At 47.7% G+C, this 26,094-nt stretch overlaps 8 protein-coding genes across 8 annotated transcripts; 3 read left to right on the top strand and 5 right to left on the bottom strand.

Annotated features, from left to right (window-relative positions):
• Positions 1 to 2,120: 2,120 nt before the first annotated feature.
• Positions 2,121 to 3,828, bottom strand: VFPPC_02223 (cytochrome P450; the record flags this gene model as incomplete). The annotated part of the gene is made up of 2 exons (XM_018281908.1): positions 2,121 to 3,213; positions 3,305 to 3,828. The coding sequence occupies 2 exons, from the start codon at positions 3,826 to 3,828 to the stop codon at positions 2,121 to 2,123; spliced, it is 1,617 nt and encodes a 538-aa protein (XP_018139030.1).
• A 1,287-nt stretch (positions 3,829 to 5,115) lies between these two features.
• On the bottom strand, positions 5,116 to 6,822 carry VFPPC_02222 (cytochrome p450 domain-containing protein; the record flags this gene model as incomplete). Its single annotated transcript, XM_018281907.1, has 2 exons — positions 5,116 to 6,199; positions 6,296 to 6,822. The coding sequence occupies 2 exons, from the start codon at positions 6,820 to 6,822 to the stop codon at positions 5,116 to 5,118; spliced, it is 1,611 nt and encodes a 536-aa protein (XP_018139029.1).
• A 3,567-nt stretch (positions 6,823 to 10,389) lies between these two features.
• Positions 10,390 to 12,510, top strand: VFPPC_13228 (hypothetical protein; the record flags this gene model as incomplete). Its single annotated transcript, XM_018291005.1, has 1 exon — positions 10,390 to 12,510. The coding sequence occupies one exon, from the start codon at positions 10,390 to 10,392 to the stop codon at positions 12,508 to 12,510; it is 2,121 nt and encodes a 706-aa protein (XP_018139027.1).
• Positions 12,511 to 15,255: 2,745 nt separating this feature from the next.
• On the top strand, positions 15,256 to 15,607 carry VFPPC_13227 (hypothetical protein; the record flags this gene model as incomplete). The annotated part of the gene is made up of 2 exons (XM_018291004.1): positions 15,256 to 15,373; positions 15,465 to 15,607. 2 exons carry the CDS (start codon positions 15,256 to 15,258, stop codon positions 15,605 to 15,607), a joined length of 261 nt encoding a protein of 86 aa, XP_018139026.1.
• A 455-nt stretch (positions 15,608 to 16,062) lies between these two features.
• VFPPC_02220 (ankyrin repeats (3 copies) domain-containing protein) lies at positions 16,063 to 18,309 on the bottom strand (the record flags this gene model as incomplete). Its single annotated transcript, XM_018281905.1, has 1 exon — positions 16,063 to 18,309. One exon carries the CDS (start codon positions 18,307 to 18,309, stop codon positions 16,063 to 16,065), a length of 2,247 nt encoding a protein of 748 aa, XP_018139025.1.
• A 2,321-nt stretch (positions 18,310 to 20,630) lies between these two features.
• Positions 20,631 to 21,503, top strand: VFPPC_02219 (nad dependent epimerase; the record flags this gene model as incomplete). Its single annotated transcript, XM_018281904.1, has 1 exon — positions 20,631 to 21,503. The coding sequence occupies one exon, from the start codon at positions 20,631 to 20,633 to the stop codon at positions 21,501 to 21,503; it is 873 nt and encodes a 290-aa protein (XP_018139024.1).
• Positions 21,504 to 21,680: 177 nt separating this feature from the next.
• VFPPC_02218 (hypothetical protein) lies at positions 21,681 to 23,299 on the bottom strand (the record flags this gene model as incomplete). Its single annotated transcript, XM_018281903.1, has 2 exons — positions 21,681 to 23,213; positions 23,267 to 23,299. The coding sequence occupies 2 exons, from the start codon at positions 23,297 to 23,299 to the stop codon at positions 21,681 to 21,683; spliced, it is 1,566 nt and encodes a 521-aa protein (XP_018139023.1).
• A 1,204-nt stretch (positions 23,300 to 24,503) lies between these two features.
• Positions 24,504 to 25,803, bottom strand: VFPPC_02217 (cellular retinaldehyde-binding/triple function; the record flags this gene model as incomplete). Its single annotated transcript, XM_018281902.1, has 4 exons — positions 24,504 to 24,908; positions 24,980 to 25,351; positions 25,405 to 25,527; positions 25,615 to 25,803. The coding sequence occupies 4 exons, from the start codon at positions 25,801 to 25,803 to the stop codon at positions 24,504 to 24,506; spliced, it is 1,089 nt and encodes a 362-aa protein (XP_018139022.1).
• Positions 25,804 to 26,094: the final 291 nt, after the last annotated feature.

The raw sequence follows: 26,094 nt of genomic DNA, 5'->3' as shown, positions 1-26,094 counted from the left end.
GTCGGAGCCGATGCGAACATTTCCTTTAGTGAGTATTTAAGCGGAGGTTTATCGTGAAGCTTGCAGAGCTTCAAACCGCCAAAGAAGGGTCACATAGCGCCAAGAAGGAAATAGTAACCCTATGTTCCTTCCAAATTATCGGTCGGCTTGGTTGTAAGCCTGAGTTTGACTTCTTGTGATGGAATGACAATCAAGAATGCTCTCAGCGCTCTGCATTGTTGAAGGTAAAGTTCCTGTAACCCCTGGCCCTGATTAGTATTGTACATCTGGGTGCGATTGGGCTACACACTTGCCGATCTTAGCTCTTTACAAGTCGCCTTCGAGGGGGTGTCATGACAACTTCAGATAATTGGTACGGCTATCTGTCGCCTATTAAGTATAAGGCTAGTTAGCCACATGGCGAAGCGAGCCCACGAGCGAGTAAGTTCCCCGCAATGCGGCATTCGATTTTCAGTTTCCACTTGTGGCAGTGTGTACGGTAAGGCTTTTTGCGGGGTGCGGTGCATGGGGAGAACCCTGTTTCGTGGCTGGAAGGGCGCAGCATTTACGTAAAGCTCCACCCCAAAAGTTTGTCAAATTCCCACTTTTACACCAAAACCCACCATCTTAACTAGTAGAAAAAATAATACTAGTACTAAAAGATAATAGCTAAGAATTTTATACTATATTATTTATTAGTAAAATAGTATAATTCTTAGATTATATTTTCTATATATATTTTTATTATTTAACTATATTTATTTCTAGATTCTCTTATCTTTTAAATTCTCTTATCGTGGATTATAGTAGGGCTTATAGAGAATAGTAAATTTTATACTATCTTTAAATCTAGATATCTTAAAAAGAACTTACTATATAAGAAATAAAAAAATATAATATTAAAATATTAGTAATTATTAACTAAAAAGAACAGAATTTAAAAAAATCTATTTAGTTGTACTAGATTTAGTAAGGAGTATTTGGCTAAGGTTTTGGTGTAATAGTGGGGATTTAACAGACTTTTGAAGTGGCACTGTAGCAGACTCGTCGCAGATGAGCTATTTGTTCCCTTTCTTCGGCTGTGCGAATATGGAGGCATTCAGCAAAGCGGAAAAAATGCCGGAAGGGAGTCATGCCCAGTGTGTGCAATAGTGTGATATCACCATATGTGATTAGATTTCCGAAGATCATATCATATATGATATGGCCACATTATGCTGCCTGCACGAGCCAAGTTGCGGTTAGCAGCGTGCGCTTCTGCCGGTAAGCGTCGGACTATAGTCTATTAGGTATTATGCCCGTCGCTAATACCATTCTTAAACTTACTCTAGTTAAAAGGTAGGCAAGCAACAAGAAAAAGCAGAGACTTTTAAGAACTAAGGCTAAGGTTAGGGTTAATTACTAGTTGCTGCCAAGCAGTGCCAAGGACTCTAGTGCATAAATACCAAAAAGGTATATAAGAGGATGGGCTGATTTTGCATTGCTGCTTTGAGGCCCGCTGGCTGCTTCAGAGCTGAATTAAGCGTCCATGTCTTTTTGGCGCGTCTTGCTCACGCCATGCCCACGTTGAAAACATGCGTTACCCCGTTGTTAATTGTAGGGTATTATCGGAAATACGATGGTACTGTAGTATTGCTGAGAGACTTCTACTCTATCTTTAAATGTACTTAAGTGGATTGTTGAGGCACTAGGCCTAGAATCCTTTCAGACTAAAAGACTTCAATGTTCGCACGGGCAGTAGCATTGCCGCCCAAGCATCAGGTGCTAGCTGTGAATTAGTGTGGTCTGGTACTTCAAATCTAACAGGCATATAGGCAAGGCTATTATAGCTGCATGGCAAATTGTATCTATCTTTTTAGAATATTCCTATACAAAACGTGGACCTACTTCTGAAACATAGTATTTATATTCTCTCCTTACGTTTCTTGGAACGTATTTTGCTTTAAAATTGCGACAAATAATATGTCATTAGCTCATCGTCTGCTATCTGTGGCTATCAAAGGTGCTCGTAGAAACAAGACAAACGACGTCATGGTACTGCCACAGTCGGACTTCATGGAATAGTCGAAAGAGATCGAGAATCCCGCTATTCGCCTACTGCTGCTCGTCTTCCCCTGTCGTCCTGTCACGCCGTCATCCTATCATCCCCGGTATTCCAAACATTCTTTTATTGCCGCATGATCAATAATATGGCGGTCACCATCCTGCTGCGGAAGCTTCAGCCCAGCTTGCCTAATAAGCTCTGCATGCTTTGGGCTCCTCACTTCGATTTTGAAAGGAAACTTCTTCAAATGAGTAATCAGCCCCGGCAGAGCATCGAGTTCAGGCTCAATTTCCACACCATTCTCATCAACATCCTTTCTAATATTGAACGCTGCCAATAGCTGAGCGACAACAATGAAGATGTTGCTATCCGAGAAGTACTTTCCAGGGCAGACTCTACGGCCATAGCCAAAGACCACAGCTTTCGGGTCAGGCTCGTTTTGAGGGGCGAGAAAGCGATCCGGGTTAAACGACCTCGGATCGAAGTGTATCTCGGGATCGTTCAAAAACCACCATACCATAGGTAGAAGTACAGAGCCTTTGGGAATTAGGTGTCCCCTGTACTCTATATCTTCGCCTACTCCGTGCGGAAATGCCAATGGCGCAACTGGTGACCACCGGAACACCTCTTTTACCATCGCGTCGACGTATGGTAGCCTTTCTCTATCGGCCAAGCTGGGAAGCCTGTCGGTACCAATCACCAAGTCAATAGCCTCTTGGGCTTTTTTCTGCACCTCTGGAAACTTGGCCATCGCCAAAAGAAAGCCAGTCAAGGCGGTCACCGTCGTCTCTGCACCTCCTAGGTACAGTGCTGCGGCCGTTCGCTTGATTGCGTATTCATCCACATCACGAAGCTTGTAGTCCGTGTCACCAGTGCTGCATTCCTCGACTAACTGTGAAACGTATGATGGCCGATGGTTTCCTACTGCCATTTGCCGTCGGACAAAGCTGTATGGTATGTTGACTACAGCCAGATTGACCCTCTTAAACTTACGCGCTGTTCTTTTAAATCCGGCGCCGGGAAATCCGTTTGGAAGATGTCTCAAGGCAGGAAAGAAATCTACCAACCACGGAACTGTAGCCTCGACCAGGTTGTTCGCCATCCTGTCAACCAAATCTACCAGCGGATCCGTGTTGCTTGACCCAACTGCATAGCCGTAGGTCATTTTCAGAATGAGAGAGCCCATGGAGCTAGAGGTTTGTTCTGGTTAGCTACTTGTGTTGGTAAATGGTGTATGATATGGGTTTAGTCTCATACTCGGACTGTATGCAATAAACTTACCATTTTAAATGCTCTACCGTGGCATTTGGTTCATTTAATACCCGGAGCAGGAACTCAAGTGACGCAGACTCTTGGGAATCGTCAAATCGCCCAACCAATTTTGCAGTGCCCAACTGCTGATGCAAGAGCTTGCGTCTGTGACGGAAGTCTGCGTTGCACCGGCTGACCATGAACTCGTCAAGACGACACATAGTAAAAGCGAACTCGGTTATCGGACGATCCGAAGTCTTCAATGATTCCTTTTGCAAGAGGTCCTGCGCAACCTGTCGGTCATGCAACAAAATAAATGTCTTGCCTAGCACAGTAGTCGAGCTAATCGGCCCATACAGCTCTCTATGTTTGAGGAAATGCTGGAATTCTGGCTGTCCTTTTTTCGGAAGGTCCAGGATGTTTCCAAGTACGGGTAGGCCTTTTGGCCCTGGAGGAAGCGGAAGACGTTTGGAGGCATAGTTGTGAAGATAGTATCGACAAACAACATATATCGCAACGGTTAGACAAGATGCAATGGCGACCAAATGTGCCATAGTGAGAATGAAATTATAACAACCCAAGAATGGGGATGCATGCAATGCGGTTTCTTCAACTCTTTTGGGCCGTTGCGTTTATTTGCTCTATTTAACACAACACTTCGTTATGAGTGCTATCTCAACGGGTTAGGAGGCTACGCGGCGTCTCCCTCTAAACAATGAGCCCAGTATATGAACGGAAGCAGCATGCCGGATTCCAGCTGCCGTCGTCTGCGCTGATGAAACGGGGCCTAACATGGTTCCGAGACAAGCAAACTAGTAGTCAAGTTTAAATACCACATACTGACGTACTCTGCTGGTCTTGTCTCCCGGCCGCATGTACGGGGGGTGGGATTTATGCAGAGACGGGCATGTCAATTTGCGGTTGAAAGATGATATATAACCTATACTTTGAGAGTCAGATCAAAAGAGAAACTCTGTGCCTATGGCGAGGACGCAGTGAGGCCTGAGAAATACCCACAAGGGGCCGCGTCGAGATAGCCTGGACTTAGTCGAAAGACTACCCTGGATGTGGTGTTTAGCTGCACTGCAAATTGTCTGGCGTCAAAATTTCGTTTGGTGTCTCTATAACCTGCATAGATAGGACAGGCATAAGGGGTCCGGCTGACTATGCAGGCCGTCTTGGGCCGCATCATGCAGAAATGACAAATCATATGGCCAGACAGAACGAGGCTGGCTGAGAATATATTATCAGATGACGGGGGGTTTGTAATGTGGCGAAAGCTAGCGGTTAAAAGCATTTCCTATTTGTTCGTCGATGTACTGCATCTAGCGTGGACACTTCTGTCACTAGGATAGGTGTCTGGCGTTGAACAGAACGCGGAGCGTTGGATAAGGCGCGGAAGTTGGGCTTGTTGGTCTCCCTGACGGAGAGAAAGAGGGACGGGGAAAACAACAGAACATAATTAGAGGTGCAATTTTGCCAAGAGGAGTTGCATGAAAATTCATGATCTTTGTTTGGTCGATGAGAATATAGACATCTTTGGAGCACACTTGGGTCGACATTGTAGCAATATGCTGGGAAGTGGCCATCACATTCATGCTATGGACATGAAGTTATAAATTTGTATCAAGTTGATTTCATATTGCACTATGAAGAGACGTGCTCTAGAGTCATGATGCAAATGTCGTTTGCCATCAGGTCCAAATCTTTATTCGGGGTAGCAAGAAGGAGAGCGCTAAAGCGGTAGAATATTTTAAAAAGTAGAACCTAGATCATGACTTGATTCGGCTGTTTTATTCATCTATCCTCAATACTACTCAGACTAATTTAGAACATTCGTATCAGTGATGGAGACCTTCGAGCTCGAGCAGATCAGCATCGCTCTTCTCCCAAGGATGCTGTACTTCCATGCTGTTGACGAGATCGGCATATCCTTTGCTTCTGGCCGAGAGCTTGTAAGGGAAGTTTACTGGACGGTTGATTAAGCCAGTATTGGTGTTGAGCTGAATATCAATCTCCCTACCCTGCTGATCAGTTGCCTTGCTGATCCTGAAAGCCGCCAGAGTTTGAGCAACGGTGAGGAACACGCTCGACTCTGCCAAATGCTGTCCTGGACAAACTCTTCGCCCAAATCCGAAAATTTCTGGGACAGGATTAGGCTCATTACGCGGCTCCAAGTACCTTTCAGGGTTGAATACGTCAGGATCTGCGTATATTTCGGGATCGTGACAAAACCACCATATGTTGGCAAACAGAATTGCTCCCTTGGGTATCAAGTTGCCATTGTAAGTTGTGTCCTCGGAGGCCATATGAGGAAACCCTAGCGGAGCAGTAGGGTTCCAGCGAAATGCTTCTTGAACAACAGCATCAATATAAGGCAACTTGTGCCGATCTGCAAACCCCGGGAGCCTATCCACGCCTATGACACGGTCAATCTCCTCTTGGGCTTTGTGCTGCACCTGAGGAAACATGGCCATGGCCATAAAAAAGCCACTTAAGATGGCGACCGTGGTATCGAGTCCTCCATTGTATAACATTGCAGCGGACCATTGAATATCGTCTTCGTCGCGGCTAAACTTGAGGCCGTCTGTACTGCCTTTCTGAACCTGTTGCTCGACCAGCTTGGACACAAATGACTTGCTGTGGCTTCCAGCCGCAACCTGGCGTTGAACAAATTTGTACGGAACCTCTGTTGACATCTGGTTGATCTTACTCCATTGGCGGGCTATCCTCTTAAAACCTGTGCCAGGGAGACCACTGGGTAGATAGTTGAGAGCGGGAATGAGATCGACCATCCAAGCGCCTGGTGTTGAGGCACTTTGAGCGTTGGCCATATTAAGTTCGACCAACTCTACCAGGGGATCATGTTTGTGTGGCTCAATTGTATAACCATAAACGACCTTGGATATGATGGCGCTGGCCTTGCTGTAAACAATTGTTAGTTGACTGTTAATTGGACATGTTTATCGCAGTACTGCTCGTTTCTTTCTCTCCCACCGCCCGATGAATAATCGAACTTACGTTTTTAGGTGTTGAACCAAAGTGTCTGGATTCTTGAGCATTCTGTACAGAAACCGATGCACCTCCGCCTCTTGAATCTTGGAGAACTCGGCTGCAACCAGCGACTTCGTACCAAGCTGCTGGTGCATGAGCTTGCGAGATCGACGGAGGTTATCGTCATTCTGCTGCATGACAATCCATTTCCCGTAACCGCACAATTTGCCACCAAAAAGTGTACTTGGCCGGCCAGAGCACGCTTTGGACTGCTTTTCCAGGAGGGCGCGGGCAGCCTGCTTGTCATGAAGGAGAACGATTGTCAGCCCCAGTACTGAGACAGAGCTGACAGGGCCGTAAGCATCTTTATGCTTAAGCCAATGCTGGAACTCTGGAACATCTGACGGTGGGAGATCCTTAATATTCCCAACAATGGGTAATGGCTTCGGCCCTGGGGGAAGAGGTAAGCTGGGTCTTTTTCGGAAGTATTGCCGATAAATGAGGAGCCCGATTATGGCAATAGTAACGGCCTTCAGTATTAGGAGTTGCGACATTGTCGGTTGAGTTATCTCCTAGTGCAAAAAATGTATTGCTGGAAGAGAGCGTGTAGAGTAGTAAGGTTGCAAACGTGATGGGGGATTCACTTCGCCTAGTATGGCTCTTCGTTAAAAATAAATTTTACGAATTCTCTTAGGTGGCATGTATAAGCTTGCCACGTCATATTATGCGAAGCCAATACATTCACAATGATATGTTTGTGGTATTTATGTCAAAACTCGGTGTGTGAGCAATCTAGATCTGGTCATGCTACATTGGAGGCGGAAACTGTCATATCAACGAGCTACTCAGCATGGAAAAACGCTGTCTCCACACTGCAACAGCTTATTGCAGGCTATCCGACTACATTTTACCAAGTATACCCTCCAAAGATGCTTCTTGGGAAACTTGGCTAGCCCGAGGGCCTGTCGCCAACGGCGTATGCAACAAGCGAGACTTGGGCAATTTTCTCAACAGCTTCACACAAGTTTCGTGCATATAGGAAGCCAAGTGGCGAATTCAGAAGAACATTCTACCCGAATACATTCCGCATCTGTCGTACAGACTATAGATTAATGGCTCCAGATCATTGCGTTCACCCCTGCCTGGTTACATCCCAGGGTGTCCAGCTCCAAATGTTGTCCGCCTCCTGCAGCTCCACATATCAAACTGAGACCAGATGCAACCTCTGCCTTTACCGCAATTCCTGCCTACTGAAGCGTCTGTCGTCTTTACTACACTGACGGGCAACAGGGACCATGTTCCATCCGATCCACCTGCAAACCCGTTGGAAACCTCTGTGGAGCACATTGAAGCCCTGTACGGGCGGAATAGGACCCGAAGAATGAATGGATCCTGTCATACCCCTGTGCCCTAATCTTCATTTGTTTTGTCCGCTGCTCGGGTGTCGTGTATGTAGTGTCGCTTGGAAGAACCTGGTGCAAGATATCCCGGGAGACGAGTTGTGTCCAAATTTGGATTTTGCCGAGGGCGTCGCCGCCCAGGGGAAGTCCTTGAAATCTGGCCACAATTGTGCCCACTCCCTGCTCCGTAGTATTGAGCCAGTTGAAAACACCTGGGTCGACTGTGCTAACGACGAAGGTATGTGAACCATTTCTATTGGCAATCGCCTGTTTGTGGTTCAAGCTCACTAGCCTGTTTCGTGGGTTATCAGTAAGCATAAATAAGTCGTAGATGTTGACACTCCAATATGTTGACGGTCCAGCCTCAACAGTCACCACCAAGGCGTCGTTTTGCTTCAAGTTGTAGTGCGATAACACAAGCGCCTGGGTGGCCAAGCCCATCCCCGTTGACTGAGACGGCGGAACCATAAAGTTCACAGGTCGAGACAGCGTTAGATTTCCAAGAAGAAAATTTGCAAGAAATATGTTTCTTCGCAAGGATTCCCTGGCGTTTGCAATAACTGTATCGTTTGTTGGGGCTTCGGTAGAAGGCCCTCCTATCCGCTTTACCCGGAGCGTATCTGGAGTTTCCACAAGCCAGTCACCGATATTATGGCGAATAAAGAGCACTTTCGCGGCTGGTGTGCTTTGGATATGGTTGGGAGACGAAGAAGCACTTGAGTTAACTGTAATGGTAAAGGAGCCGTCTTGATCCGTGACAATATCTTTGCCTGCCACAATGGCGATGGTGCTTGCCGTGATGCTGGTATGAAGGGAGAATGTGATATCCGAGGCACCAACTCCAGTGCGCGTACCATATATGACGTAACTGTGTGAATCGCTTACTGGAATGATACGATAAATGCAATCGGGATTGTCGTATGAAAGCCGTCCATTAGGAACCGGCAAGCCATCCCAGTCCCTGGGTCGAGGTGGTGTAATCATCCTGTAGACTTTGGGGCGGGAGGGATCATTGTTGATTGCCTGCTGCAAAAAGCTGAACGACAGCTCATCCGCAGCCGATTCAAGCCGGTGTTTTATATACTTTGTCTCAACTTTGTAGCCATAACGTTGAGCTGTTGACAAAAACTGGTTCCGTGCTTCTTGTTTGATATCTCCGTAAGGGTTTTGCGAGTGTAGTGAGATAGCAAGGGCATCTAGATCATGCTGATCTTTCAGGGTAAGCAAGTCATTCTCTGCAGATGCTGCAGAAAATACCATTGCAAAAATAAAGACTTGAAGAAGACGAATCATGGCTTCGGTACATGTGTTTTCCCTTTGCCGTTCACGTATTTTCAACTTCATCATCAGATTGTATGCAGAAGCACACAGATGCGAGATGCTAGCAGATTGAGTATCTTTTCTGGACTCGTAGACCAATTTATGGAATTCTTATTGGGGTGTGGGTTCTAAACTACGACTTGACCTGAAGTTCTCTGTGGTACCCGTCTGACACCACACCGCCTTGTCAGCCTTTACTTGCCATACTGAGCGAAGGACTGTCAAAGTGAGCCAGAATAAGAGAAGCAAGACGCTTTCCTGGAGACTTTTGTATGAGAAGGAAGAGTTAAGAGCTTCTGGATGGCAGAACCAGCAACAGTTTGTATAGTATGACATGGCTTCAGTGTTGCCGCTACATGGCTAGTCAAGTTGTTTGTATTGCCCACGAGCCTGTTCTTGACGGCATTGCGGCAAAGCCGAGGTCAGCATCTGCAGAGCCAAGCCAAGGTACGCTCGAGTTATGAATCACTCGAATCGTCGATTTCGTGACTTATTCCTACGATTGAAAACAAGCTATGGGGCGAGGGCGTCCTTGCCTTGCACGATCACACCCGTACACCCCGTAAGATGGTTGATGTGTGCGGAGTTGTAAATATTAATGCCCAAGTACGGATTGTGAGCCCTTGTGATGTATCATAACTAGACTCAGCCACGTATCTCGTACTGTGTTTCATTAATTAAACCGGCAATCTGCGGGTACATTACTAGCCCGCTGTCATATAATGTATGCTATATTAGCTCCAGTGCCGAATCCACCGGCCCATCCGTCTCTCTATCAAGGAGAAGTGGAGTAGCTGAAGCTCGGTAGTTGTTGAGGTCACCATGTATGAATATCCCGTCTCGATTTATCATATATCATATCTATAGAGTACCTTCAGCTGGTCTCTCACTGTCCTAAATTGAGTGCATTTCAGCGACCCAGTTGATTGCAGTGTGGTCGTAGTAGCTGACATATACAAAAACACTTGGCAAATCTGGATTGCAAGCGTAAGTAAGGAGTCGTACAGGGTGTTAATGCAACTACATCAAGTGCCAGATCAGGCAAGCCGAAGAACAGCTTTTTTCGATCGTATCTGTAACATAACGCAGATTGTATAGCTCGAGCTATCCTTGTGGGCTCATGTATCATGGCAATGGTTCTATATGTCGGGGACAGGGGGGTGGATGCTGAAACAACTGGCGACATGGAAAAACTGAATACAGAGTAGGCGTGTAGGCAACACGTTGGAGTGTTTTCGGGATGTGTTGGTGCTACTATGAGTATGAATTCAGTATAAAACTTGTAAGTGAAGAGGGAATCAAGTATAAAGCCATCCAACACTTCAACTGTGTGGATTAAGGGACCTTTCATACATCATCGATTACGTAGTTGCTCAAAATATCTCTGGATTTTGTCCTACAATGTTTTCAACCCTACGAAACTTTCTTGTTCAGCGGCTAAGTGGTTGTTTAGCCTGTACAAACCACACAAACACCGTGCACGAAAAAACAGAATTAGAAGAAATTCTGTTGAAGAGAGTGGCCTTGCTAAAAGGTTGGCACGAATATGCGAACGAAGCAGGGCGAACATTTGAAACACAACCTCTGTATGTTAGACTCTGGGAAAAGCTCGGTGCAAAGTTACAGAGCCATGACTGGCCGCTTGAGACGCCCAAAATCTTGTGTGCGGATGAGACTGTCGAATCTGCCATGCGAATTGAGTCGACATCCTCTTGTACATCCACCCCGGGGGCTGACGGAGGCAGCTTGGATAGTGATAATGAGTGTCGTTCTGGCCCATCATCACCAGTCACAAGCACCACAACGGCAACATCCAACTTTGGGATGGAGTACAGAGCCTGCTATGTGTGCAATGGAGATGGTTGTTCACTTCCACTTCCAGACCCTTCTGAGATACCAGTTCCTAGCTGGGATGACCTGGGCAGTTGGACTGCTCATCGCCTACAGCAACCTGAGGTGTACGCATTCAACAAAGACTACGCTGCCCTCAGAATGTCAGTTGCATTGTCTGGGAAGAAGGCTAGTGGCGGAGGAACCCACGCCGTTAAAGGTGCCAGCAGAGATGTACAAGTTCAAAGCTTTTCCAAAATAACTGGTTCAAAGGGCATGTGGGCGCTTTATGACTTAATGACAAGCGTCTGGTTGACTTTCAGTGTCGTCTCGCTACACAGGAGTTCAGGAATGCAACCGGTTCTGGCCTTCCCACAAGCAGCAATGGGCTGCACAATCCCCGACTACTCGGGGACCCCGGACGGCGAGGATGACAAATATGTGGCTGGGGCCTTGAAGGGATCGGCGAAGGGATTCGAAGTTATAGCCAGGCACAATGAGAAAGGCAAGGCTGGCGCGGAAATGATTGCGGCGGCCCTGACAAGACCAGGGTACGGGAGGTATACTGATGCCTCGGAGCTCGACTTTGGGGAAGACATGACGGAAGCGACAGGGAAACTGACAAACAAGATTGACAGGAGTACGTGGCTTCACATGCGTTGGTATGATGGAGGAGTAATCCCGTACTTTGTTTGCCACGACTGGTCGCTTCCGCCTCAAATGCGCCGACTCAATACCCAGAAGGAATGCCATCTTGTCGATGCGTGTTACAACATTACAATCTGGCTCAATGACCTAGGCGACTACGCTTTGGATCGGACGATTGGCGAGGGCGGGAATTCCCTGGTCTACGCACTGAGCCAGTCGGGAAAATCGAATCCCGCTATCTTGGCGGATTTCTGTTCAGATGTGATTGATCGAGTTTGTGAGTGCTCGTGTGGATCGCACCGCCACGAGGTCGGGGCCGATATTGCAGTCGGTTTCATCGCCATGTACGCTTTAGCTTTCAGGTACCGAGGTTTTGAAAATGCATGGCTGGCGCGCAAAGAGGAGATTCATGGCGTCGCGCGAAGGGGGTGGCTCATTAGAGGCGGCTCTAGGGATGAATGGCCCCAAGTGCCATACAACGAGGACTGGAGCCCGCTCACTACGGAGGTTCCGGCTGACATCAACCTGGAGGCCGCAAATCAATCATGGAAAGCTCGTTGTGGCTGGTTGGCTCAAACGGGACCAGGCGAACACCTGATCAACCATGTTGTGGAACGGTATGCCGAGTCGATGACTTACGACAGAGCTGTCGTGTCACAGTTACTCCGACAATTGTGGCCTGTTGCCGAGCCAGCAGTAAAAAGCTTGGGAGGTGACTCGACAATGATATATGACAGTGTGGAAATGCTGGTGTTGAGCGCGCTTGACTGGCCAGCAATATTTGTAGCACCGGAGCGGAAATTTGGGCAATGTGCAGTACGCGATAAAGTTGTTCTAGAAAATATTTTGCTGGAGAGCGCGGCATACAGCCTGTGGTGTTGTGGCACAAGTGAGGCGAGCGCCTTTGTCCGCTTCTTGGTAGGTTTGGTTGCAACGGTCGCTGAACTAACAGTCGTCGGGGTGTACCGCAGGGTTCCGACTCTGTGGTCGGAAGATCAAGCGGGATGGGAGCCTACAGAGCACAAAGAATGTACACATGCATGATCCCGGCCATCATGTGTCAAGGCAGTCCATTTCGTCTTGGTTGGTATGGTTTTGTGTAGGGCTTGTGTTGCAACGGACTTTTCCTTTTCTGGCAAAAGTTGTCTCCACAACCGTAACCTTAAATCCAACCTTAAATTGAGCTTGTGTCATCCTCCTAGCAGGTTGTAACTGTGGCTGACAACATCAAAAGAGCAAGACTGAAGAACTTCACGTCTCAGGGGATAAAATCTTAATTCTTGCTCATACATTCAATATAAATACATCAATTAACGCAACTGCTTTTGCGTATGTCGGTGTCGTTTCTGTCGCAGCTCGGTGTCGGCTGCCCTTGCCCATGATCAACTTTGTCAGCGATCTGCAGGCGAGGCAAGAGTCTTACTATCACCCAATACTAACGAACTTCGGTCTAAATCGAGGAAATTCCGGTTGCGTTGTTCATGCTGGTCGAAAAACGGTCCTTTATCTACTGTACGCCGCTGCAGTGAACTACCAGTGTCAAAGGTCTTATACCTTGTAACCTTGCTGTATCAATCCAAAATCCCAAGAAATGAAAGAAAAAAGAAATAAGAGTGAAAAAGTAGAGCGGCAAAGAGGTAAGGAGGTATTTTGCCAGCGCTACTCTCCCATGACGCTATTGGTGTGATGGTTAGCTCATAATACCTTTGATGGCTGAGAGATCAGAGGCCCGCCTTAGGACGCTTTCGCTATTAGGCCTGTTCCGCGTTGAATACTGCTTTCGGCCTGCCATTATCGGCTTGATGGCTTGAAAAGTATATGATGGATAACTTACGATCCTTATCGTTGTACTTCGGCGATGACCCGTAATTTGCAATGTCGTAAGCAAGCATGTAGCTAGCTTCATGCTGCCTCGTTGCGTAAACGTAAAGCTAAAAAGCCATTCTCTGATGCTTACATATATTGGCGTCGAAGGTAGTTTCAATGGAATCGTGTAGCCGTCGAGGTGCGCGCTCCGCCCTAGTTTCGGCCGGGTGTCGGTGATGTGCTGGTGGTACCGACTATCTGCTTCATAAACAAAGCATTCCGACTCCAGCTTATGCTGTTTAAAGATCCTACTCGCAGTACCTGATGTTGTCAGCAAAGTTTGACCGAAAAGAAAGGGTCAGAATGGAACACGACTTTCCATGTAGAAACATTGTGGACAACTCGCCTCTACCATGCGATGGTACGAGCCGGTTCGAGAAGTAAGCTGTGTTTGCACGACGTCTCGTAGATGCTAAGGAGAATGAATGTTTGGTAACACCGCGAGAAAGTAATCTGGGGAGTAGAGGGATGTGGGGCAGCGGATCACACCAAACATCTGCCTTCAGCAAGCAGAACTGAACTAGTACAAGGACAGACAAGCCCGACGATCCAAGAACCATGCCTCAGGAGCCGACGTGGCCAGTGAGGCATATCGCAAAGCCAATGATGCAATTTGTTTTTAGGTTGTCTGAACTCACCAGGGGTCATGCGTGCTTCAATCTCGCCACTTTCAATGCCAGATACATGGACGTGCTTCAGGCAGGTGTGTTTGGACTCAATGAAAACTGTTGTTGCCAGAGAAGAGCCACCCTGGAACTCCCCATGCTCTCCAAGGGAGGCAGAATCCGCCGCGAACAACCTTGCTTTATGTTTGGCCAGTCATAGCAGCGCACATATACTGGTGCCAGGTTGTTCATCCCTTGAACTGCTTGATAGCGATGGAACGACGATGGTCAGTGCATGCTGCGTTGCGCTGTTCGAAGTACTTTGGTGAGTCTTTTAATCTACAGCAATGGTTAGAAATGCGCGTGTCATGTGCGAATACATCTTCTTCTGGTAGATGTTTCTTCCAATGACATGTTCGGTAAGGAAGTTCAACTGTGCTGTGGTCAGAACTCACTCCCTGAACAACTCCCCTTGTGGTTACACTCGTATTACGTTACACTACGCTCTTCAGATACAAGGCTTAGGAATTGATTCCAGTCTACTTGTTCAAAACGTCTCAATTGGAGAATGCCCGACTGAACTTGGACGGATGGACTCAGGTTGTGCCCGCCGTTCTGTTCGTTGTCGGCCAGCGCGGCTAGGAGAAATTGCCCCTAGACCAACATTGATGTTCAACTACGATGTTCATTAGGTTGTTCTGTCACAAGACTACATTTTGAAGCTATAGAAAAGTGTTCATCTGTCTTTGGAGCAGTTAGTGGTAGGTGCTTCTAATAGTTTCTTCCTAGATGATGACGTGTAGGTGGTCATCGTGAGATATCTGACAGCCTCGACTGGTGAACATCTCATATAGCAACAACTCTGCATGATGCTCTCGGCGACAAAGTTCGAAGAGTTAATGAACAGAAAGATTAATAGTGATCGTGGCAGTTATGAACCCGGAATTGAGGCAGGTTGGGTCGCCACATGCTGGATCCTAATGGCCCACAGCAGGATACGACGGTTGTTCATACCCCCCTACACGTATTTTTTTACCTCACATGACGGACCACGACGCATTCTGCTATAATTCCTATTGTTAAAATCAAATGATGACAGCTGTAGACGTGGAAACTCTCCCTATTCGCAGCTTGTTCGGTTTCCTCTGGCTGCTTGCTGGGTGGTCCAAGTGAGAGGCCAAACGATGATAAAAGCCTCCCTGGGGCACGACGGTTTTCGATGTCTCGTCATCATCTTTCTCAAAAGCTTTCAAATCACTTCAAATAACTTACTCCAAAAAAAAAAAAACGTCGTACATCTGCTACCAAGAAGCCAACCATGTCGTCCTCCAAGAAGAGTCGATTGACTGAGTTTGCGAACATGAGCCTCAACACTGCCGACTATTCTCGGCACAGGCGAGCTGCTCCCGCAACGAGCTCTGATGAGAAAAACGAGGGTACCGTTGAATCGCCCAAAGTGGAAGATTCGACCGACACTTTTTCTCAACAACGGCGGGAAAAGTCTCCTGCGGGTAAAAAAAGCAACAGAGAAGACGCCTGAAAAGGCCGCAGAAGTCGAAGACTCGAGCAAGGTCACCACATCGCAGGGTTCCGGCAACCCGCAGGACTCGCCCACCGAAGACTTGTCTAAAATTGAGAGCTCGACCTATCACATGCTTCGGTACTACTGAGAGGGACCCCAGAAAGGAAGTTCTGAGTAGCTGAAATCAGTCAGCTAACAGAAAAACGGCCTGCAGTGTTTTAACAGCGCCTTGAGACGGTATTGAGGGCTGTGAGAGGGCAATATGTGGTACAAAGGGGATTTCTTTATCAACTAAAGCCTCTTGGGATGAGTTATTACCGGTTTGTGACCGATAATGGTGCTGAATAACCCGGGTTACCGTGTCTCAGCAGAAGAAGTTTTGCGTGGCGTGGGATTTGTATCAACTACAAACCACTAAATGACTTTTTTTGCAGTTTGGACTAGCAGGAATACTCAAATTGACAACTTCATTCAAATCTAGTATATGGCTCCAGGTCCAGGTCTCTGTCTCAATTTACTCGTGATTTGTAATGATTATCCCCATCTTGCTTGGCTTTCCAAACAACGAATGTAGACATATTATTGATTTCCCATTCTACAGAATCATTGTCGGGCTCCGTAAACCCGGAGCAGATCAGACGTCGGTCCGTCCCCCCGTTCCATTGCCAACGCCAATGCTGTCTTGCCATGAATGTCCTCAGCATGGACATCGACGTTGCTTCGTCGTAGCAAGAGACTAACCATCCGGCGATGCCCCTTGGACGTGGCTAGAGAAAGAGTTGTCCGGCCCTCCTCGTCCCGAGCGTTGACATTCACCTTCTTGGAGTCTAGGAGAAGCCGCATGACACCCCCGTGGTTGTATTCCGCAGCCCAAAAGAGCAGCTCATTGTCTCTGTCTGGGTTGTAACCTAGATTTACCTTCCCGGTCTTCAGTAGTAATGTGGCCAAGCGAGGACTTGGATTCAACGAAGCAAGCGTTGATGGTGTCCGGTTAGATTTGTCCTCGGAGTTGATATCTATGCTGTGGGAGCTCAATAGAAGTCCAACCATAGAGATATGGTTGCCACCCACGGCACATGATAGGGGCGACCACCCGTTCGATTTATCTTTGGTGTTCATATCAATCCCCTTAGTCCTCATTAGCAACCGAGCTATGTCTATGCTGCGACCAGAAACTGCGAGAAATAGCGGCGTAACATTCTCCCTATCTGCCATGTTGACATCAATATTAGGATCCTGCAAGAGGCGCTCAACAACTTTGACATGATCTCTCGCAGCAGCCCAAGAGATAGGTGTCCCTTCGATCTCGCATAATGTGTTGATATCGATATCGACGGATCCAGAGTTCAGCAAGAAATCTACAGTCTGTTCATATCCCTGCATGGCCGCCAGGGCCAGTGGTGTGAAGCCTCCCTGACACCTAATGTTGGCGTATGCACCAGACGCGAGCAAAAGAGCTACTACCGGCGTATGTCCCTTCAACGCGGCTACTCCTATGGCTGTCATATTCCATGGCATTATTGCGTTGACATCCACCTTACCTGTATCTAACAGTAGCTGCACGCTCCCGATATGCCCGCCTTGGGCGGCGCTGCAAAGCGTCGTTGTGTGGTCAGGGTTCTCGCGACTGGGGTCTGCTCCATTGGCAAGTAAAAGCTTGAGGACGTTTTCATGTCCGTTTCTAGCAGCCCAAGATAATGCTGTCCGGCTCCCACTATCATTACCCGGGACGACTTCGACTTTTCCCGTATCAAGTAGTAGCTGTACGATGCCTGCATTGCCAGACTGCGCGGCTCTTTTGAGTGGCGTCCAACCATCATCATCTCGTACGTCTACTTGGGCGCCATTCTCGAGGAGAAGCTTAAAAACGATTTCGTTGCCATCAAAAGCAACACATGCCAATAACGTCCCTCCAGTCTTACTCTTCGAGTTGATATCCACTTTACCAGTGTCAATGAGTAATTTCACAATGTCTATATGACCATTCATTGCAGCTCGCCAAAATGGCGGTCGGCCTTTACTGTCCCTTGCCTCTATCTCGACTCCCGGAGAGTTGATCAGCAGCTGAACCACTGGCTCCCTGCCATGCATTGCAGACATTGACAGTGCACACTGGCCATCCCGATCCTTTGAGTTAATATCAACGCCCGCTTCGCCAACCAAGTATTTAGCAACAGAGGAAAGCCCAAGCTCTGCCACTCTTATCAGCGGCGTCGTTAACGTGGCACCTCTGGCCTCTGACTTCACTTGCCCCGTTTCGAGCAGAATCAAGGCAATATCCTCGTGTCCGGAAGTTATGGCGGCTTCAAAAGCGTCCATATCATCGGCGGCTGAAGTGTTCACATCGGCTCCGGCTTCTAACAAAAGCCTGACCGCGGGTATATGACCCAGATGTGCCGCTAGTATCAAAGGAGTTTGGCCATTTTCGTCGTGGAGCTCCATTTCCACCCCTTCAGTTGCAAGTAGCAGCTTGATGGTGTCTAGATGTTGTTTTGAGACGGACCAGTGCAAAGCAGATCTACCGCTTTCATCCTTGAAATTGACCTGGTCGCCACAGCTGGCTAGCACAACTTTCGTCACCTGCCAACATTCATTTTTCGCCGATAAACACAAGGCTTCACCGAGCTGTGATGCCCCAGCTGTGATCACGAGTTTTGCAGTTTGGGCGGTATCGCTGGCTGCTGCCCAGAACAGTGACGAACTTTTGTTTTCCCGTACGTTATATTGGTAAAGAACATCGTTGACACATTCGTAGAGTCGGCGGTTCGTCCGAGCCAGGGCGCTAATATCTCTCTCTCGCTGAAGATTTCGAGCGATTTGCCTAAGCAACTCAACTGGAAGTTGAAACATTGTTTAAGCCTGCTTGTGCCCCGCGATGGCACTTTTACCAGACGTTTGGATGCACAAATTTCTGTCTTGCTGAACAATATTGCAGGCGTAAGGTTGAAATGCCTTCGCCAAAGCACGTTCCTCTAGGGCCCAACATCTTGGGGGTGGCCCAACTTCCACTCAACTTGTGGTTGGTCGGTTGGCTGTGTTACCAATAAGGAGCCTTGAAATCGAGAAATGGCAATATTGGTTGTTTTATGGTAACACCGAGCAACTAATGTAATTGCTTCTGTTCAGAATATGCTAGATTCTGCATAGTACTGGGACATCTTCAATTCCATGTATCTAAATGTGACCTACGGCGCCGTCAAATGTGGTTTGAGCGATAGGGACAGTACATACGGGGAATCTCACCGCCGAAGGCGCCAGATCAGCCGACCTTACTTTGTATCGACATGTGCAGCCTTTCACTTCGACTTGGGATACTGGGACGGATATCTCACAACATCATAACTCCATTGATAGTCTATGTTCTTGTGTCCTCGCCAACGGGCATATGGTGGGCTAGATGAGTCGTGCAGTAGGACTACATTGCCATTTCGCATTCTGAACCCACAGAAACGGGTATATGCCAGACAACTCGTACCTAACGTTTGCTAGAGAGTCTAAGATATACCATGCATTCTTGGTGGATGGGGACCTTATGGAACAGCACTGATTTATTTAGGGCGCGGTCAGAGGTAAGGTTATTTGGTGGCTCTCAACTTAGGCATACCAAGATACCGCTTTTCATGCATGATTGAAATCATAGCATTACTCACAGTGATATTGTGAACACCCTCCTTCTATCGGCCATATCACTAAATGCTGATGTACAGAACATGGGCGCGGCGTTGTGAAAAGGGCTAACCAGAGATAGAAGTAAGAACGTAAAGACATCATTGTGGTTATAGTCACAGCCGTTCTCTTCCTCTTTCCGTCTGTTGACAAGGGGCTGGCACTATTGCTTTGGTGACACTGCAAACCGTCATTAATATTGTTGGTACCAATGCCGCCGTAGGCTATGGCATCTACGGTCCCCTTGGGCATCCCAAAGCGTGCTGTCCAATATATCGGGTTTTGGCTTTCCCGTAGGGGACTGAGAGAGGCGGCTCTTACAACCCCTGGGACAGAATTGAAGCCTCTTAAGCAAGGCAGATACTAAAACTTACCAGATAAAACTCTCAGGAGACGGTTGCGATGTGAAAGATTTAGGGTTCACATAGGATATAGCAGTTGGGTAATGTCGGCACTGACAGAGCCTCGGTGTCGGATAGATGCGACTTTGGCCCTCACCTTTACGAAGACATAATTGATCTCAGGGTGATAGCGAATTGCTAGTCAATTCTCCATCCATACTTGACAATAGGTGTTCTGGAGCAGTCTTCGATCAACAGTACAAAGAACACTTCGCCTAGAGAAGGGTCTGGTGGCAGGGTAGCACCGGCAAGGCGGCTAGGAGTTGCTACCCAATCCACGGAGCTTGCACCGGGCACTGTGTATGTAACGTCCTGCATTTGGGACAATTCCAGAGCGCATGTCCTGAAAGTCCTTGCTGGGGGGTTATGGATAGTGGCGAAAGAAAGAACCTCACTTCGCATCATTCGTGGTGGGCGAATGTCTTCACAATCTAGCGGTGTATCAAGCATCAACAAGAGACATATGGAGTGCGGATAGAACCTTGGCATTAACTAGATGCAAGCTGAACTTTACAAAGAGTACCCAGTCAGCTGAGACAAGAATTATTACTTGCATATCTTCAGCTGCGGTTTGACCACTGCGTATACACCCTTAGACGCGACGAGCCGTGCCGTCCGCCGTGCCGTCCGCCGTGTCTCAACAGCATGTATATGCGGCCTCATGGTTGTCTACAAACATGGGACGGGATGGCAGGTTACTTGTCATCAGTCAATATGCTGCTAATCTAATATGCATCCTTGGAAAGGGCCGTGCCCTGCTGGATGATATACCCTTGAAGTTATGAACTCCACTTGATGCTACAACAATCAAATCTATCACAAATGCGATAGCGTCAAATACAAGTTGAGCATACGACAAGACAAACTTTGGCAGGAAAAACAGAAACCGGCCGCCCCAAAGACTACCCAGCTTGGGCTTAGTTGTGACATCGTATCGTTACAATTGAGGGTCAACTTCAACATAAATACCGAGAAAGTATCGGATAGCGACTTTGCTGACACCCCAACTACCAATTACAGACGACAGTCTCGCAACTTCATTGTCAAATTTAGAACAAAATTTCACAAAGACTGAACATGTTACCATCACCAAGCAACCCCAGGATGAAGGTCCTCTCTCTAGGACTACCTCGAACTGGATCGGCTTCTATTGCAAAAGCTTTAACAATCTTGGGCTACGAAAATGTTTGTCATGGGGTAGACATTGTTGATAAAAATCCCGGGCTCATTGCGCCGCTTGCCCGCGCTGCGGATGCATCTTTCCCAGTCCTCCCAACCTACAGAGGGACAGATTTTACTCTGGAGGAGTGGGAAGAGATATACTGGAATTGCGAAGCCAGCACAGACGTGGCCGGGATGTTTGCAACTCAGCTCATCAAGTGCTACCCAAATGCCAAAGTTATCCTTGTCATCCGGCCTTTCGATCAATGGTACGAGAGCTTGAATGATGGCGTCTTCAAGTACTTGTTCGGCTGGCCGGCGGACTTCTATTGTTCTTTTTTGGAGCCGCTGTTTGGTTCGCAGTATCTGGGCGGTTGTCGCAAGATAGTCCTGGGTATGTTCAACGCCAGGAATGTGCATGAGATTCGCGCGAATGCCAGGTCCCTCTATGATCGCCAGCACGCTCAGATACGAAAGATGAAGGATCCGTCTGAGCTTCTCATTTTCGATTTGAAGACAGGTTGGGGCCCTCTTTGCGAATTTCTCCAGAGGCCGGTACCCAACGTGCCCTTCCCAAGGGTAAATGAGAGAGCGGCTATCCAGGCGAAAATTGTGGAAATCATCAACAGGGATGCAAAACGCGCGGCGAAGAAGTCTTTTCCATGGCTATTCGCACTAGTTGTCATTGGCTTTGCCATGTACATGAGACTGACGACGTACTCGGAGCTGACGAATTTGGATATTCTCAACAATGTCTTCCTCAACTCTACTCGAAATGCGTTTCAAACTGGGAGTATTACCAAAATTTTGCAATAGTCGAAAGGCAAGATGGGTTTCGAGAAACTAGAGTTATATAGGTGTGAGACAGATAGGCAATATAATGGTTCACAAGTAAAGAGTTATTACCAATAAGGAACATCCAACCAGTGACATGGATGGAGAAGAGAAGTAATCAATCATATGGTAAGGCATAAGCTGTGTACTACTGGATCCCTAAGGACTCTCTACTTGGCTCACACGGCTATCTCTAGTCTTCACAAATCCTCTGACCACACATTGACCAACACCTCCATCGCTCGTCAACACTGGTGGTAAAGTTGCAAGGAATGAACCACCAGCACCTTTTCTGACCCTCCAAACTTCCTTGCCAGATTGGAAGTCAAATGCCGCAAGGTAATATTGATAACTGCCCTTCACAGCAAGATCAAAATCCTGGGTGCTCACGTACAGCAAGCCAGTACGCGTGGATAGAATTGGTGACAGGTGAGTCCGGATATCCTTGTTGTACCAGCGTGTTGTGCAAGACATTGTTTCTTCATCCAGATCCACCCTGACCATTCCAGGAGCGAGTTGCGTGAGATTGTTGAACGGGGCATTAAGAAGCGAGTCGTCAAGCGGCCAGTTGCGACCAGTAAATAGTTGAAAGGCAGCTGGAGCGTTGAAGAAATTGTTTGCAATCACACTGTATGTAGACGCCCCATCCCAATGAGAAACCATTGCATTTTCGACCGCGCCCTCTCCAGCCTCGAATATGGGGACCCTGCAAATAGGTTTGACATCTTCGGTCTTGTCAGGGTGTTGCTTGAAAATATTGATACGGATTTGGTCGTCGGCGTTGTCGGTAACAGCCACATATTTGTGACCCAGTAATGAAGGTGATGCTCCTGATCCACGGGAGAGTGCACCCTTTTTGATGCCACTTCCGGCGTCGTACGGAGCCGTGAAGACAATTTTTACTCCATTTGGGCCGGCCTCTAGAGCATAAAGATGCCCCTTGGCGTCCGGTGTATCAGTTGAACCCGCCGGCCCAGTTACCAAAAACACCCTCTTTCCACTGACAGCGAAGCTGTTTTCTATTTGAGCGTTTTCGAGCTTAGTAGCGTGGATTGTGCCGTCCGGCTCTATATACCCAACAGTGGCAGAGAGGGCGGTCGCAGCGTGCAAAGTCGTGATGCCCCCGGTTGCAAACCACACATTTCCAACCGAGTCGTGGGTAACGCCAATAAGCTTGGAATTTTCCTCAATATGGCCAGAGAGGCTGGTGTCCCGGGTTTTGACAAAACTTGTGGTATCCTCAGTGTCGATGCGTTCCATTTCCAGAATGTGCTGATCATTGTCCGGGAAGATGATACGATTGCCAAGCACTTGGGTGTAAATAACGGAGGATAGCCTCACATTGGATGTTTCATTCAGTGACGGGTAGGTAGTCAAGATCTCATAAGTATCTGGATCAAGAGCCGCTAGGTACGCAACACCACCTTCGAGGACAATCGTCGTAGTGACTCGCCCTTTGTCGTCCCAGAAAATCGGACCAAAGGACGGTATGTTCCACGAGTCAACAGTCGTGTTCACGCCCAAGGGCGCGTCGCAGTCTCTGGTGCGCGTGTTTCCGAGGTCGCCATGGATGGTCTGGAAAGGAGCATGATACTCAGGCACGGGATGTAGTGTGCATGGTTTCATTGCCTCTCCTTTGAAAGCTTCACCATCTAGCGCTTGAGAGGACAAGATCTGGCTTACACCTAGAGCCTACAAGTCGTAAGTAATGATGACAGAATATTCGACGAGTGTGATTTACTTACGATGGAGCCGCCAAACTCTGCGACATACTTCATCTTGACTTATTATGGCCTTATTCCAGGCCACTGATCAAGTGCAGATAACGGGGACTTGTGTCGATTCTTGTAATATTATAGAGTGCCGAAAAGCAATTGACGCTTCTAGTGGGGAGATTGATGCAGCCAGCGAGCTATATAGCAGAGTTCGCTAAAGCGTTGGGCCAGAGAACAACGCAAGTGCGACAGGCAGCTCCTGTGAGCCTTTTGGTAAAAATGCTACATATGTAGGGGTGTATGTGGTCTGATGTAATGTGCGCAGCTTAGTCTTGAATTCATGGTGAAATCAATTTTACATTCTGAACTTCTGCAAGACCATGCGTAAATCTCGACGACTAATTTCCATCTTCAACCTGCATGACATTGAGCTTCGTACTGTCACTGCAGCTGTACATGGGTCTCTGTAACGCTTCTGTTTCGTACCTCTTCACTACAGCTTTGATCCGCAAATGGTATATTGGCGGCACAGTGCACGTTGAAAAGGCGGTGTCCAATGCGGAAGTTATCACCACTCATGCAGTACTGGACAGTGACTGTTGAGCAATGCAAGTAGCTACTGCCATATTTCTCTCACAAAATATAAGGTCATACGAAACCAGACAGGCCGTGTGGGACATTTGTGAAGCTGTATAGTATGGTTAGCCAAATCTGCCCACCTAGATCCAGCATCCATCTCCGAGATCCGCAAAACTTTTGGCATATTGTCGTAGGTATCTTCGCCAAGCCGCAGCTCGTGCTCATGTTGCAGGTTGGCGGCGTCAAATATCCCTGCTTACTCCACAGATATCCTGGACATCAGCCAGCCAGTTTTCCTGACATGTAAAGGCTGTGGAGGAGCTTTTTACATTGCCGATGCGTTAGTTAGTGAGCATCGAGAAAACTGATACATGACAAAATTGGTCGCTATTAATTAAAGCTGAAAGGGAAAAAGACGAGAGATGGGTGTGAATTGAGCTGAAAAGCGAGCCGAAGCGGCCTTGTGTATTATGGGTCCCAGGTTGGCCGCCTGAGTTGCAACCCGGCGGGACTGAAAGCGAGGGCGGCAAAGAATTTCGAAACATATCTTTTAGACACGAGGTCTACGGACGAATAATCTATATTGATCTCGGTGCCTGCTGCAAAGATACCTGAGTGGAGCGACTCTTCTAGGCCCGGTTGGGTCAAGCAACAACCATGACTATCTGCCGGCATAAACAGATACTTCCTACGCAGTAATACCTCCATCGATCTTTGCTTCCTGTTCTGTCAGAAGGCTCAAATGTCCGAGAAGGTCTTGGCGCTCCTTTTCTTCCAAGGTTCCCACAGCGACAAGCTCCATTCGGCCGTCCTCATGCCTGAGCTGGATCGGCCCAGGGGGCAACTGAGCGACCAAACTAGGCGTCAATGTTAGGGAACGTATCATAGCGCTCTCCAACTTGGGCTGCATTCCATGTTGAAAGCTGAAGTTTCCGCCAAACAGCGTTGGTATGTTTTCTATGTCAATTGACTCCTCCAAGATGCGTAGCGTATCGGCTGCTGGCACGATTGTGAACTTGCTGGCTGTTCGCGGATCAAGCCACCTCTTTACTAGATTCCACATTGCCCCAAAGCCTAACGGAGGGTTGATGATCTAGAATACATCCGTTAGTCTTGTTATCTGCGGGAAATGGCTGTTCTTGTGGCTGACGCCCGACCACATACATATGCGTGTTGCAAGATTTCCGGATAGCAAGTTGACAACAAAAAGTTAAAGTCCTGTATAAGGTTCCTAAGGCCCCAAAGTCGCGAAAATGTCAAGCCTGATGCATCGACCACGTACATACCACTTGACAGCGCTCTCTCAGGCTCTGGTCGATCGCGCATTGCAGAGCAGAGTGGGAATACGAATCTTGTGAGATAGTCAGTGACCATGATAGTTTGACGCCTCGCCAAGGACGCTGTTGCGCCACAAGCGGCATCCCTTGGCTCTCTGTTTTGGTTGTATCTTTCCAGACTTTGGTCTTTGACAAGGCCAACTTGATAAAAGCAGATGGGCCGTCCACTCCTATCTCGACCTCCAGTCCAGTGAGGATACTACAGTCCATTATTAGTAGGAATCCAGTATAGCAGCGGAGTGCGTGACTGACAATATTTCTGGCATCGTCAAAGTCGTCTATATCAATACTTTCGTACTCCGCAACGAAGTCGAATGACCCTCGAATTTCTTGAGCTAATTTAAATTGTTGGAAGGCTACGTCGACGTTACATGACTTCCCCCGGAGGAACCGCCAGTAGAGGAATTAGCACGCTGAAGTTGCCTCATTGTTTGTTGAATAGCTGGCATACAAGAGGGTTACGGCATCGCTAACACCACAATCTTCATTGCCGTGAGGCGATGTTGATGTTGCGCTCCACTGGATTAGGCCTTCCTCGTGACAGCGGGAAACAAGGGTCTCATAAGAAGCTTGTTCATCCTCTGTTTCAAAGACTAGACCAAGCCCGGCCCATTTGGCCGTGGGAGTGATGGTAGTACAATCAGCTTGCATGTTGGCATTTACTATTGAAAGGGTGTCAATCCTGTACAAAGTTTGATCTCCGAAAGGGCACCTCACATAACGAGCCTCTGCAAGTAGAGAGGATATGTTCTTCTTAGCGTGTCGGGTTGTTGGCTGATGAAAGGACTTGCAAGTTGAACCTGGCAAAACTTCAAGATGAGAAATTCTTGATCCGCGATCTAGCGGTCAAGCTTGTCCAGTTCGGTAAAGTTGTAAAACACTGCGATGCTGAGTTTTGACCACCTGGCCGTGGACGCACGGATGTTGAGGTTGGGTTCCAAT

Source organism: Pochonia chlamydosporia, chromosome 1 (assembly GCF_001653235.2).
Source record: "Pochonia chlamydosporia 170 chromosome 1, whole genome shotgun sequence".
Lineage (NCBI taxonomy): Eukaryota > Fungi > Ascomycota > Sordariomycetes > Hypocreales > Clavicipitaceae > Pochonia > Pochonia chlamydosporia.
Note: the sequence above shows the minus strand (reverse complement) of the source record. Positions and strands in the feature narration are given on the sequence as shown.